General features: G+C 57.1%; 1 protein-coding gene across 5 annotated transcripts in view; it reads left to right on the top strand.

The window, feature by feature from the left end:
• The first annotated feature begins 3,579 nt into the window (after positions 1–3,579).
• STK11IP (serine/threonine kinase 11 interacting protein) overlaps positions 3,580–14,912 on the top strand; it is a 30,843-nt gene continuing 19,510 nt past the window's right edge. For 2 of the 5 annotated variants that reach the window (XM_030579322.1, XM_030579318.1), the window contains exons 1-3: positions 3,588–3,615; positions 3,932–3,995; positions 5,451–5,653. In XM_030579322.1, coding sequence (XP_030435182.1) covers positions 3,613–3,615; positions 3,932–3,995; positions 5,451–5,653 — 270 coding nt within the window. In that variant the 5' untranslated portion in view covers positions 3,588–3,612. The other 3 variants (XM_030579320.1, XM_030579321.1, XM_030579319.1) reach the window with 3 other exon arrangements.

Below are 14,912 nucleotides of genomic sequence, written 5' to 3'. Positions count from 1 at the left end.
GGCGCTGCCGGCGGAGGGAGCCGCCCGGGGCTGGCTACAGCGCACTCCGCGAGGGGGCCAGAGCCCGGGTGCCCCCGCTCCGAGGGGCTGGGGCGCGGCTCGCAACGGGCTAGACCCTCCGTAGCATGGCTGGAGAGCTGCGCTCCCGCCGGCTCCTCTGCGGCCGCAGGGCCCGTTTGCCCAGGGCTCTGCCACGGACAGCGCCGGTGTGAGGCTCCCCGGGGGGCGGGGGCTTCCTGGGGGGGTGTCTCTATAGAGTGAAGGGGCAGAGCACTGGGGGGAGGGGTCGTGCGGGGAGGGGCAGGGGGTCTCTATAGAGTGAAGGGTCAGCGCGCTGGGGGGTGTCCCGGGGCGGGGTGCTGGGGGGGTCGTGCGGGGTGTCTCTATAGAGTGAAGGGTCAGCGCGCTGGGGGGTGTCCCGGGGCGGGGTGCTGGGGGGGTCGTGCGGGGTGTCTCTAGAGTGAAGGGTCAGCGCGCTGGGGGGGTGTCCCGGGGCGGGGTGCTGGGGGGGCCGTGCGGGGTGTCTCTAGAGTGAAGGGTCAGAACGGGGGGGGGAGTCCCGGGGCGGGGTGCTGGGGGGGTCGTGCGGGGTGTCTCTAGAGTGAAGGGTCAGCGCGCTGGGGGGTGTCCCGGGGGGGGCGGGGTGTCTCTAGAGTGAAGGGTCAGCGCGCTGGGGGGTGTCCCGGGGCGGGGTGCTGGGGGGGTCGTGCGGGGTGTCTCTAGAGTGAAGGGTCAGCGCGCTGGGGGGTGTCCCGGGGCGGGGTGTCTCTAGAGTGAAGGGTCAGCGCGCTGGGGGGGAGTCCCGGGGCGGGGTGCTGGGGGGGTCGTGCGGGGTGTCTCTAGAGTGAAGGGTCAGCGCGCTGGGGGGGTGTCCCGGGGCGGGGTGCTGGGGGGGCCGTGCGGGGTGTCTCTAGAGTGAAGGGTCAGAACGGGGGGGGGAGTCCCGGGGCGGGGTGGTGGGGGGGTCGTGCGGGGTGTCTCTAGAGTGAAGGGTCAGAACGGGGGGGGGGAGTCCCGGGGCGGGGTGCTGGGGGGGTCGTGCGGGGTGTCTCTAGAGTGAAGGGTCAGCGCGCTGGGGGGTGTCCCGGGGGGGGCGGGGTGTCTCTAGAGTGAAGGGTCAGCGCGCTGGGGGGGAGTCCCGGGGCGGGGTGCTGGGGGGGTCGTGCGGGGTGTCTCTAGAGTGAAGGGTCAGCGCGCTGGGGGGGAGTCCCGGGGCGGGGTGCTGGGGGGGTCGTGCGGGGTGTCTCTAGAGTGAAGGGTCAGCGCGCTGGGGGGTGTCCCGGGGCGGGGTGCTGGGGGGGTCGTGCGGGGTGTCTCCAGAGTGAAGGGTCAGCGCGCTGGGGGGTGTCCCGGGGCGGGGTGCTGGGGGGGGTCGTGCGGGGTGTCTCTAGAGTGAAGGGTCAGCGCGCTGGGGGGTGTCCCGGGGGGGCGGGGTATCTCTAGAGTGAAGGGTCAGCGCGCTGGGGGGTGTCCCGGGGCGGGGTGCTGGGGGGGTCGTGCGGGGTGTCTCCAGAGTGAAGGGTCAGCGCGCTGGGGGGTGTCCCGGGGCGGGGTGCTGGGGGGGTCGTGCGGGGTGTCTCTAGAGTGAAGGGTCAGCGCGCTGGGGGGTGTCCCGGGGCGGGGTGCTGGGGGGGTCGTGCGGGGTGTCTCCAGAGTGAAGGGTCAGCGCGCTGGGGGGTGTCCCAGGGCGGGGTGTCTCTAGAGTGAAGGGTCAGCGCGCTGGGGGGTGTCCCGGGCCGGAGTGCTGGGGGGGTCGTGCGGGGTGTCTCCAGAGTGAAGGGTCAGCGCGCTGGGGGGTGTCCCGGGGCGGGGTGTCTCTAGAGTGAAGGGTCAGCGCGCTGGGGGGGAGTCCCGGGGCGGGGTGCTGGGGGGGTCGTGCGGGGTGTCTCTATAGAGTGAAGGGTCAGCGCGCTGGGGGGAGTCCCGGGGCGGGGTGCTGGGGGGGGTCGTGCGGGGTGTCTCTAGAGTGAAGGGTCAGCGCGCTGGGGGGTGTCCCGGGCCGGAGTGCTGGGGGGGTCGTGCGGGGTGTCTCTAGAGTGAAGGGTCAGCGCGCCGGGGGGTGTCCCGGGGCGGGGTGCTGGGGGGGTCGTGCGGGGTGTCTCCAGAGTGAAGGGTCAGCGCGCTGGGGGGTGTCCCGGGGCGGGGTGTCTCTAGAGTGAAGGGTCAGCGCGCTGGGGGGGAGTCCCGGGGCGGGGTGCTGGGGGGGTCGTGCGGGGTGTCTCTATAGAGTGAAGGGTCAGCGCGCTGGGGGGAGTCCCGGGGCGGGGTGCTGGGGGGGTCGTGCGGGGTGTCTCTAGAGTGAAGGGTCAGCGCGCTGGGGGGTGTCCCGGGCCGGAGTGCTGGGGGGGTCGTGCGGGGTGTCTCTAGAGTGAAGGGTCAGCGCGCCGGGGGGTGTCCCGGGGCGGGGTGCTGGGGGGGTCGTGCGGGGTGTCTCCAGAGTGAAGGGTCAGCGCGCTGGGGGGTGTCCCGGGGCGGGGTGTCTCTAGAGTGAAGGGTCAGCGCGCTGGGGGGGAGTCCCGGGGCGGGGTGCTGGGGGGGTCGTGCGGGGTGTCTCTATAGAGTGAAGGGTCAGCGCGCTGGGGGGAGTCCCGGGGCGGGGTGCTGGGGGGGTCGTGCGGGGTGTCTCTAGAGTGAAGGGTCAGCGCGCTGGGGGCGGGTCTATAGAGGAGTTCGGGGAAGTCTGTAGGGCGGGAGAACGGAGTGGAGCCGAGGGGCTCCTGGGGTGGAGGCTGGGGTGGTAGAGGAGTTCGGGGGGGGGGGTCTGTAGAGGGGAAGGGTGGATGTGTTTGTGGGAGAGAGGGGTTCGGGGGGGTGTAGATGAGTGTGTGAGATGATGGAGGGGGAGGGGAGCTGGGAGTCCCGGGGCGGAATGTGGGGATGGGGGGGAGGGGAAGGGTGGGTGTGTTGGGGGAGGGGAGGACGGGGGTGGTAAAGGGGTTCGCGGGGGTCTGTAGAGGGGAAGGGGAAGAGTGTGCGGGGCGGGGGGTGGGAGAGGGGTTCAGGGGGGTCTGTAGAGGGGGAGGGGAAGGGTGGGTGTGTTTGTGGGGGGGGTGGGGGTGGAGGAGGGATTCGAGGGGGGGTTGTAGACGGGGTGTGTGTGAGGGGAAGGGTGGGTGTGTTTGTGGGGGGAGGGGCGGGAGGACGGAGGTGGTAGAGGAGGTCGGGGGGGTGATGGAGGGGGAGGGGAGCTGGGAGTCCCGGGGCGCAGTGTGGGGATGGAGGGGTTCGGGGGGGTCTGTAGAGGGGGAGGGGAAGGGTGGGTGTGTTTGGGGGGAGGGGCGGGAGGACGGAGGTGGTAAAGGAGGTCGGGGGGGGTGATGGAGGGGGAGGGGAGCTGGGAGTCCCGGGGCGCAGTGTGGGGATGGAGTGGTTCGGGGGGGTCTGTAGAGGGGGAGGGGAAGGGTGGGTGTGTTTGGGGAGGGGCGGGGGGAGTGACCCCAGCGCCACGTTTTGCTCTTGCCTGGCGTGTGACTCTCTGAGGCGGACTCTATGGTAGCGCAATAATGAAGGGCGCCCGGCGGAGCCGCTCTGCCCGTGGTTCTTGGACTCTATGGTAACGCGGAAGTGAGGGGTCCCAGGGGAGCCGCTCTGCCCGTGAGACTCTCACACTCTATGGTAACGCGGAAGTGAGGGGTCCCAGGGGAGCCGCTCTGCCCGTGAGACTCTCACACTCTGTGGTAACGCGGAAGTGAGTGAGGTCGAGCGGGGGGCGCGGGGCCGCCCCGGGGTCTCAGTCCGGGGGCGGGAGCTCGATCCCCGGCCCCCTCCTGCCGGAGCCGCGCGGGTGCTGCCCGAGGAGGGCCGGTCTGGGCCGCGGGGAGGGGGGGCGTCACCCGGGGCCCGTCCGCCCCCCAGGCCTGTCCCGCCCGGGGCCGAGCAAGGGGCTTCTCGGCGCGGGAGCGGCCGTGACGCTTCTCCCCGCCCCTTACAGATGGCGCCTGCGGCACCCGGGGAGATGCTGGTCCAGGGCTTAGCGCGGCTTCTCCAGGACTCCGGTGAGGCACCGCCGGCTCCCAGGCTCGGCCCGTGGGATCCCCGAGGGGGGCGGGGGCGGCGGATGCTGGGGGGTTGGGGTGGTGCGGGCTGGTGGCAGGGGCGGTGGATGCTGGGGGGTTGGGGGGGTGGTGCGGGCTGGTGGCGGGGGCGGCGGATGCTGGGGGGCGGGCGGGGTGGTGCGGGCTGGTGGCGGGGGCGGCGGATGCTGGGGGGGGTGCGGGCTGGTGGCGGGGCGGTGGATGCTGGGGGGCGGGCGGGGTGGTGCGGGCTGGTGGCAGGGGCGGTGGATGCTGGGGGGTTGGGGGGTGGTGCGGGCTGGTGGCAGGGGCGGTGGATGCTGGGGGGTTGGGGGGGTGCGGGCTGGTGGCAGGGGGGGGGCGGTGGATGCTGGGGGGCGGGCGGGGTGGTGCGGGCTGGTGGCAGGGGGCGGTGGATGCTGGGGGGGCGGGCGGGGTGGTGCGGGCTGGTGGCAGGGGCGGTGGATGCTGGGGGGGGCGGGCGGGGTGGTGCGGGCTGGTGGCAGGGGGCGGTGGATGCTGGGGGGCGGGCGGGGTGGTGCGGGCTGGTGGCAGGGGCGGTGGATGCTGGGGGGGCGGGCGGGGTGGTGCGGGCTGGTGGCGGGGGCGGTGGATGCTGGGGGGCGGGCGGGGTGGTGCGGGCTGGTGGCAGGAGCGGTGGATGCTGGGGGGCGGGCGGGGTGGTGCGGGCTGGTGGCGGGGGCGGCGGATGCTGGGGGGTTGGGGGGGTGCGGGCTGGTGGCAGGGGCGGTGGATGCGGGCGGGGTGGTGCGGGCTGGTGGCAGGGGCGGCGGATGCTGGGGGGGTGCGGGCTGGTGGCAGGGGCGGTGGATGCTGGGGGGTTGGGGGGGTGGTGCGGGCTGGTGGCGGGGGCGGTGGATGCTGGGGGGCGGGCAGGGTGGTGCGGGCTGGTGGCGGGGGCGGTGGATGCTGGGGGGCGGGCGGGGTGGTGCGGGCTGGTGGCGGGGGCGGTGGATGCTGGGGGGCGGGCGGGGTGGTGCGGGCTGGTGGCAGGGGCGGTGGATGCTGGGGGGCGGGCGGGGTGGTGCGGGCTGGTGGCAGGGGCGGTGGATGCTGGGGGGTTGGGGGGGTGCGGGCTGGTGGCAGGGGCGCTGGATGCGGGCGGGGTGGTGCGGGCTGGTGGCAGGGGCGGTGGATGCGGGCGGGGTGGTGCGGGCTGGTGGCAGGGGCGGTCGATACTGGGGGGCAGGGGCAGTGCAGGCTGGGGCAGTGCGGGGGCTGGGGGGATGCTGGTGGGCAGGGGCAGTGATTTAATGTGGTCATGTCAGGCAAATAGATTGGTGCTAGGTATGGCTCATGACCATGGGAGAAAGGTCCCCTTCCTGGCCTTCAGTCACACCACTGGAAGTGGTGAAGTGAATTATGGATGGAACTGTAGATACATTGGGTTTGTTAATGGTCTGATCTCTTTCACAGGAGACTTGGTTCTAGATGGCACTAGCACCCTCACTTTGCTCACCTCCACTCTGCAACACCTGACACAGGTCTTTGAGCAGCATCTGGTGTCTCGGAACCAGAACCATGGTTTCATTGCCCTTCCGTCACATCCAGCTGATACATCTGCCATTCTCCAGGCCCAGTTCTTGTTTGACATCTTGCAGAAGACTCTCTCCCTGAAGGTCTGTAATGAAAAGGTGCCCTGTCATGACTTTTGTGGGGAAGGGGGAATGATTATGGTAAGCTTAGCATTCTGCAGGGGTAGGTTGGACTGCTGAAGCAGATTTCTCTGTGTCCCCATCCCAGGATGGGTTCACTTGAGAAGTATATGGTTATGCCTCTATTGCAGGGGTCGGCAGCCTTTCAGAAGTGGTGTGCTGAGTCTTCATTTATTCACTCTAATTTAAGGTTTTGCATGCCGGTAATACATTTTTAACATTTTTAGAAGGTCTCTTTCCATAAGTCTATAATGTATAACTAAACTATTGTTGTATGAAAAGTAAATAAGGTTTTTAAAATGTTTTAAGTTTCGTTTAAAATTAAATTAAAATGCAGAGCCCCCTGGACCCGGTGGCCAGGACCCAGGCAGTGTGAGTGCCACTGAAAATCAGCTTGTGTGCCACCTTTGGCACATGTGCCATAGGTTGCCTACCCCTGCTCTATTGCATGTGTATCAAAGTTCTTGCCTCTGTGCCCCCATTTCTGTCAATGCCTCAGGTAGAATGTGGAACCATAGTGTTCCTGTAATGACATGTATTTATTTGGTATCGCATCTTTCCCAGCAAACGGTCTCCGAAAGGTTTTGCAGGGTTAAAAACAGGACAACAGAGGAATATCAAAGCAGACCCTGGTAGGGTTGGCATTGTAGTGAATAAACTGAAGGGTAAATCATAAAATGTGTGTGAATATGTTAACAGTATCTGGTGGAGACTGAGGCATGGATGAACTAGCTGTCTGGCTCAGGCTTTGTAGGTCTGAGGGTGTAGGTGGTGGTGATAGGCTTGAGAAAGTTAGAGATAACATCCGTTGTCTTAGCAAGGGTGCATGGCTACTACTTGTTGGGTTCCAATGATTTGGCTAGACCAATGGCTATCTGCGTGATTATAGTGGGAAGGGGAATTGCTAGAAATGCTCTGGATGTACACTTTGTAAATGGATTGTAAAAAGACCAATAACTGAGATGAAGGCAAAGGTGAGAGTTTCAGAAGACCTTTGAACTCATAGAGATAAGAATTAGAGAGAAGGCTTTTGCCCCAAGCGTAAGAAGGGTGTGCTAGCTAGGGGGAGAGGAGTGGAGCTGGGGTGAGCTGAAACCAGACCCAAGAGCGTATTGAAGATGTCTATTACTAATTGTAAATGAAAACAGCCTGGGAGTTCCAGGATGGGAATGGCGTGACTTTTTCTACACTTAATGCTGGCCAAGCTGTTACACGCCCCTGACTATGCCCAGAAAACTCTTGGGGTAGACACAGCTGTCCAGACAGAGCGCTTCAGTCAGCACAGCTAATGTTCACAGTTCCTACGCTGCCAGATGTTCTTGGGGTAGACAGAACATGAAAACGGCCAGACTGGGTCAGACCAAAGGTCCTTCTAGCCCAGTATCGTGACTCCTGACAGTGGCCAATGCCAGGTGCCCCAAAGGGAATAAACAGAACAGGGACTCCTCAAGTGACCCATCCCCTGTTGCCCGTTCCCAGCTTCTGGCAAACCGAGACTAGAGACATTTCAGAGCATGATTTTGCATGTAAGACTGTGTACACTACCAACTTTACTCAACATGAGTTGTCAGTGTACAGCTGCCAAAGTCAATCCGTTGCTTCTTCATGTGCATGCATGGCTGCTTGCATTGGTGTGGTGTGTACCCACCAGAAGCTCTCGTGTCGTTGCCAAGTGCACTGTGACACAGGTAAGTATCCTAGTGTTTGTGCCACCATATAGCACAATGCCTTTTGGGGAAAATGCTTGCATTGTTTTGTGGACTAGAAATAAGTTTCTCAGGGAATCTCCTGGAGTTAGGGGTCAAGTTCCCCACCATACAACTTTCTCCATCCCATAATGCCAGCCAATAATTTTCATTCCCTATTTTTTTAATTTTACAAACCTATGTGGCACTTCTTGGCGCCTGCCATCTCCAACAGAAGCCTGGATCTCTCTCAGCTCTGCCCTGTTCTCATGAACATTGCAGATACAGGATGAATGATCCTCTGGTGTTGCCGTTCTTCCTGCCAGTGTGCAACAGCAAAGGATGTCATGATTTCTTCAAGGACAGATTGTTATGGGGTACAGCAAAAAACAATTCAGGGTTCCGGTGGCATTCACAGAACAGCTGCAGATGGTGGAGTACTGCTTCTGGGCCCAAGAAATGAGCACTGACTGGTGGCATCGCATCATAATGCAGGTTTGGGAGGGTGAGCAGTGGCTGCAGAACTTTTGGGTGTGAAAGGCCACATTCCTGGATCTGTATGCTGAGCTCACCCCACTCTCCAGCGCAGACACACCAGAATCAGCTGCAGTGACAGAGGAGAAGAGTGGTGACCAGTCTGGAAGCTTGCCGCACCGGTCAATGGGAAATCATTTTGGAGTTGGAAAAGCCACAGTGGGGGCTGTTGTCATGCAAGTGTGTAGGGCTGTTAATCATCTCCGGCTGTGGCTGGATCTGCAGCAGTAAATGGCACATCTTGTTGTAGCCCCAGACTATATTAAAAACTGCCAACAGGGTGGAGGTGGAGCAGCTGAGTTTGAAGAGGCAAACACCAGGGCCATTATAATAGCTTATTGTGGAGCTGAGTGGTTGAAGGAGGCTTTGAAAGAGCACTTCTGTGGCTGACCATTAGTAGTGCTGTGTGCCTGGTGCTGTCCTGGCCCTGAAGGTTTAAGCCTCCTAGAATTGTGTAGTGCTTGGTGTAAATGTACAAGTATTACACTGTTTTACTGAACCTTTGCACTCTGTAGGGCTTGCTGTGCACCTACACATGACTGGGTGTCTTGAACCTATGAGTTCTGTGGTGCTGTATGCTTACAATTAGTGGATGCCTTGAGTCTGTGTTCTGCAGTCTGTACTGTGAACTAATAAAAATGAGTTTATTTTCCAAAAAAAGAAACTTGTCACTCAAACAGGGCAAAACGTGCAAACAAGACAATGCAAATATTGAACATAAATTAACAGAACGGAACTTTAAAACTGGAAAAGCAGCAAACCCTTCTGTCCATTTCGGTGCAAAAATATCATCCATTTTGGCTAACCACACTGACCTGTGAGAACCACAGCTGATATATGTGAAGCTCTGATTTTCTTTCCTGTCCCTCGGTGCACAGTGGTAGGCACAGAGATGTGCTCATGGTGCCACTTGGTATGTTGAGTACGGAGAGTGTAGGAGGCAGCTACCATGGAGTTCTCGACACCCTTTGCAGTCCTTTGACTGTAGGACATGTAGGTCAACCAGAGTCTGTAGCATTTGTTTGTTGCCCAAGAAGCTCCTTTGTGTCCTTGTGCATCTCCCTCTCCTTTTCTTGCTAGGATACCTGCATCTGTTCCCTCTGTCCTCCTGCATGCTGTGTTCACCTGCCAGGCCCTTTGTTTGCAATCTAATGCAATGCTGACTTGCAGATTCTCACTGAACCTCATCCTCATCAGGGTCAGATGTTCTTCAGGGAGGGAGTGCCCATCAGAGCTGCAATAGCAGCAGCTACAGGTAAACCAGATGGATCTTTGGATGTACAGTCAGAACAGAAAGGGAAAGATAAGCTTCAAAACTCCATTCCCTTGTTAATATATTTAACAAGACATGCTTATTGACACGTCAGGTCTGGAGTACCATGGCATAGTCCTAGCCTTGTGAGTATGGCTGGGTAGGGGTGGAGACCGGGGGGAAGGAGGGAGGCATTAAGCTTTTTGGTTGTATGAACAAATAATATTTTGGTCACTACTGCCATGGGTACAGGCACGTAGGGCAATGGCACTGAGTATTGGTCCTGTTTTCAACAGACGGGGGTGATGTTACCCTCAGCAGTGAGATACAGGCTAACAACAGCATAGCTCAGATGCTGGTGGTGTCCTGAAGCCATCTTGGCCTGTTTGCTGCAGTGGTCTCTGCTAAAGGCCAGGCAGAGTGGCATGGGGAAAATGTCCTCCTGTGGAGGAAGAAATAAGACTGTCATCCCTAGACTGCTTTGGGAGAGGATTGCGGTGTATCTCCATGAGTGTCATTGAAGACTTCTGGGATACAAGGGACATCTCTAGGTACAGTCGCTCCCTATGTCCCTCCTGCCTAACCTGACAGGAATGAAAAGCAGATGCCAACTGTGCCTCTATCTGCACCGCTGCCACTTCTATGAATAACACAATGACAAGTCATTACCTGGAGCTTAACTTGGGGATGCAGGGCACAGTCTTTATGTTTAAAACATGTTGAGAAAAAACGTGTGCACACGCTACTCTTCCTTCCGCTCCATTGGGCTCCTCCGGGCTTGGCAGATGCAACTAGCTGGTTTCCAAGGAAGTCTTAAGTCCAGGCTTGCTGTGTGTCTTGACACCTTCCTCCTCACCCTCTCTCCCCTCCTCCACAGCACGTCTCCTCACTGTTCATGGCTGGGGTCCCTGTTTCCTCTGAGGTACCCAAAGCAATCTGCAGGGTGCTCTTGGGATCTCTGCCCAGTGTGGCATTCAGCATGATGTAAAAGTGACAGGCCTGCAACTCGGCACCAGATGAATGGTTGACCTCCCTGGCCTTGTGGTCAGGGGTGCCGGGCCAGGGGGCTATAGCCCCATCACTTTCTACCATCTGTAAGAGTGGAGGGGGGGCATGGTTCTGGCACTGGTGGTTCCCCCCACTTTTGGGGAGGTTCTGCTGCTCCTGCTTGTGGGATGCCTACTGCTATTCCTTTGCTTTCACACAGCGCGGCGGCTGATCCCTATCATGCCCGTTTGCCTGCATCCCCTGTGTCATAGTATAATTCCCAAATCTGGAGCTTAGCGTCCAAAATATGGGTACTAGCATGAATTCCCCTAAGCTTAATTACCAGCTTAGATCTGATAGGCTGCCACCAATCAGGATTCTGAGTACCCGATAAACTCTGGTCTCCCCAAACCTTTCCCTGGGGACCCCCAAGACCCAGATTCCTTGAGTCTCACAACAAAGGGGAATGAACCATTTCCCTTCCCCCTCCTTTTCTTCCTCCCAGCTCTTTCCTGCCCTGGGTACACTAGGAGACCACCGTGATTCAACTCCTTGAATCACCCCTTCCCCCTCCCTTCTTCTCCGGAGAGAGATGCAGAGAGCAGTTTTTTCTTCCCTCCTCCCTTTCCTTTCTCCCACCAATTCCCTGGTGAGTGCAGACTCCCTTTCCTGGAGTCTTACAAAAGATAACCAAAAATCAATTAGATTCTAAAAAAAAGGAAAACTTTATTAAAGAAGGAAAAAACATAAAAACTGTCTCTGTAGTCAAGATGGTAAATATACAGGGTTTTTTAGCTTATAGACAATAGAAAGAAGCTTTCTCCAGCAGAAACACAATTTAAGCTACTTCCAGCAAGTACACATCTGCAAATAAGAAAAACAAGTTAAAAGAGTATAACCGCCTTTGTACTTACTAACTATTCTGAATAGATAAGAGACTGTAGCAGGGAGATTGGCAGAAACCTGGTTGCACCTCTAGTCCCGCCCAGCACCCCGAGAGAACAACACACAAACCCAAAACCCACAAACAAAGGCCTCCCTCCACCCAGATTTGAAAGGATCTTGTTTCCTGATTGGTCTCCTGGTCAGGTGTTTGGGTCCCTGTTTGTTAACCCTTTACAGGTAAGAGACATTAACCCTTAACTATCTGTTTATGACACCCTGTGCCGTCTCTCCGTAGCTGTACATGTTACTGTGGTTGGTCTGTAGCTGTGCTTGCACAGCTGCTTCTCCCCACGGGCCTAGGAGACCCGGTACCTCCTGTCTGCTCCAGGCCCATGATATGTTGTATGCAGCAGCCCAGCAAGGGGGAGCTGCAAGGTGTGCATCAAGCTGGGCAAACAGGAAAAGCATTTAAAAATGTTGGGTATTCTAAGGGGGCAGGGGCTTCAGGTCACTATGACATCAGCCAGGGAAGTTCACATTTGTGACCTGAGCAGTCACTGCCACAAGGAATGGTGTATTGTGGAACAGCTGCTGGAGGAATGTTAGTGTAGACATAGGTCACACGCTGTCCGCACTCATATGGCGTCGGCCTCGTTAGGTCAGACATGGTCCATCCTGTTAGGGTGATGCAGTAAAGCCACTTCCCCAAACAGGGCGCTGATGTCAGCTGGAGACTCATCTGAATGTAGATGCACCTGCATAGGTTGACATAAATCGCTTTGCATCGCCCTAACTTTGTGTGGACCAGGCCTAAGGGCAGTGTGCCGAGACTCAGACCTGAGATGCTTGGCTCGCTACTAATGCTTTCAGCAAAAGAAGGGTTAAAATGTGTCCAGTATTTGAATGTGAATTAACTTTTTGAATTATCTGGGCTCAAGCTGGGTATTGTTAACACAATGAGATCAGAATGTCCAGGCTCCCTGGGAAATACAGACCCATCAGAGTACAAAGGTTCTATGGTGTGTGCTTGTCTTCACATAGTTAATAAGCTAGGTCTGTAACAAGTGCTGAAAGGAAGGAAGCAGCTACTGTTACTGAGCAGTAAGTGGCTGTTTGGAGAAACGGTCTGAGACTCAGCTGTACACCTTGTAAATAAAGGGGGAGACTATTAAATGATCAGGAGGCAGATCAAAGGCCAGCCTGAAACAAGCTTTTCTCAAATGTTAATGTGAGTCTGGCCCCCCCTGCACAGATACTTCTCTGTGCAAACCCCTCCCTGTGATTAACCACCCTTCCAGCTGCGCTCTTGACAGCGGTGTTGGGGCCTGGAGCTCCAGCCGTGGTGAGTGTCTCTTGAATGAAAACCAGTTTGGCTAACACAAGTGCTCAAGAGAAGCAGAGATCTGCAGTTGTGCCCTTATTCCATGTGCAGTGTTGCAGAACTCACAATGCTGTCTAACCTTTGATTAGACAGTGCAGTGCCATGGCTGTATAAATGGAGTGACCTCTGGATTTTCTGGCTCCTGCTCTTAGTCTCATCCTATGTTTTAATTAACATTTCAATAAAACTAAATCATACTGTGGGGAGACAGTGACTGGGTGCAGCCATAAACTATAGTGGGTGGAGGATGGAAGCCCCCTTTTGGCAAGGGCTGCTGGAGCTTGAGGCCTGTCTACAACACAGTCTAAAACCTGGGGAGGCCCAGTCTGTTTTATAGACCCTCTGCTTGTGATCTGGTCAGACCATCGTTGCATTGGGGAAATACAGAACACTCGCCTTTCCAGCAGACTTGATGTTACCACTGGCGGGAGCTGCAGCGGAGCTGTGGCTCTGTCACTACGGTGACAGTTACAGCACTGCAGCTGTATTGCTGTAGCACAGGCGCTTTCTGCGTTGGTATAAGGAGGTTTTGGCTGATTGTAGCTAATCCACCTCTGTGTCTACCTAGCTGTATGTACGGTGGTGGAGAGGTGGGTTGGGTCAACTTAATAGGCAGCAGGTTTAAAACAAATACAAGGAAGTTCTTCACACAGCGCACAGTCAACCTGTGGAACTCCTTCCCTGAGGAGGTTGTGAAGGCTAGGACTATAACAGCGTTTAAAAGAGAACTGGATAAATTCATGGTGGTTAAGTCCATTAATGGCTATTAGCCAGGATGGGTAAGGAATGGTGTCCCTAGCCTCTGTTTGTCAGAGGAAGGAGATGGATGGCAGGAGAGAGATCATTGCCAGTTAGCTTCACTCCCTCTGGGGCACCTGGCATTGGCCATTGCCGGCAGACAGGATACTGGGCTGGATGGACCTTTGGTCGGCCCGGTATGGCCGTTCTTATGTTCTTAACTACATTGCACAAAGTACCACATTTTTTCACAGCGTGAGCAAAGTAGCTGGGTACATCTTAGGCCTGGTCTACACTTAAAACTTAGTCAAACCCACTGACAGGAAGGGCTAATCGGAATGGTGGGGAAAAATTAGTCCAGCTCCAGAGCTTTGTCTATACCAGAGCTCCCACTCATGCTAATGCTGGTACAGCTGCACACTTTCCTATGCAAGATCTGTGGTCTCTAATAACCTTTTTAGTGATGTGCCATGTGTGAGCCATGCTGCATTGGGGAACAAATGGTCTGGACCATTTTCTCATGCTGCTGCCAAAAGTAGCAGCCCCACTAGCCGAGTGCTGGGTTCCTGCCCTGTCTGGTCTTTGATACCGAGGGGCTGCCATCGCCGCATTAGGCTTGGGCCAGTGGGGGGCACTGCTCAGGTGTAGATTAATGAACATACTAATCATGTGCTGGTTTATTGTGTTACATTCTGTGAGATAGGAAACTGAAGGGCTGCTAGGATGATCCGAGGAATAGAAAACCTGTCTTATGAAAGGAGACTTAAAGAGCTTGACCTGTTTAGCCCAATCAAAAGAAGGTTGAGGGGGGGATATGATTGCTCTTGAAATATATCAGAGAGAGGGAGAGGAATTCTTTAAGCTTAGTACCAATGTGGACACAAGAACAAATGGATATAAACTGACCATCAGGAAGTTTAGACTTGAAATTAGACACAGGTTTCTAACCATTGGAGGAGTGAAGTTCTGGAACAGCCTTCCAAGGGGTGCAGTGGGGGCAAAAGACGTATCTGACTTTAAGACTAAGCTTGATAAGTTTATGGAGGGGATGGTGTGATAGGATAGCCTAATGTTGACAATTAATTCGGCAATTGATCTTTGATTATCAGCAGGTAAGTATGCCCAGTGGTCTATGATGGGATGTTAGATGGGATGGGATCTGAGTTACTACAGAGAATTCTTTCCTGGGTGCTGGCTGGTGAGTCTTGCCCATATGCTCACGGTTTAACTGATTGCCATATTTGGGGTTGAGAAGGAATTTTCCTCCAGGGCCTCTGCCAATCTGCCCTGGAGGTTTTTCGTCGTCTTCTTCAGCACGGGGCGTGGGTCACTTGCTGGAGGATTCTCTGCAGCTTGAGGTCTTCAAACCACAATTTGAGGACTTCAGTAACTCAGACGTAGGTTAGGGGTTTGTTACAGGAGTGAGTGGGTGAGATTCTGTGGCCTGCATTGTGCAGGAGGTCAGACTAGATGACATAATGGTCCCTTCTGACCTTAAAGTCTGAGTCTCAGACTTTGGGAGCAGCACCCTATGGAGCATGCCTTGGGAACCATACAGGGGAGCCATTGCCTTTGTCACTGTCCTAGGGCTGCTTTTAGTTAGTCCTGTCTCCACTTTATCATCAGTGAAACTCTACTCTTTTGTTCGGGGCGGACACTGCATCAGGGCAAGGAGTCGGTGTTCTTTTGGAGGGAAGGGTGCTGCCTGCTGAATCAGACCACAGAGGACAGCCTGGGGCTCTGGCAGCTCTGAGAAGGTGC

The sequence above is a fragment of the Gopherus evgoodei genome, chromosome 11 (assembly GCF_007399415.2).
Source record: "Gopherus evgoodei ecotype Sinaloan lineage chromosome 11, rGopEvg1_v1.p, whole genome shotgun sequence".
Classification (NCBI taxonomy): domain Eukaryota; kingdom Metazoa; phylum Chordata; order Testudines; family Testudinidae; genus Gopherus; species Gopherus evgoodei.
The sequence above is the reverse complement of the archived record's forward strand: the minus strand, read 5'-3'. Positions and strand labels throughout refer to the sequence as shown.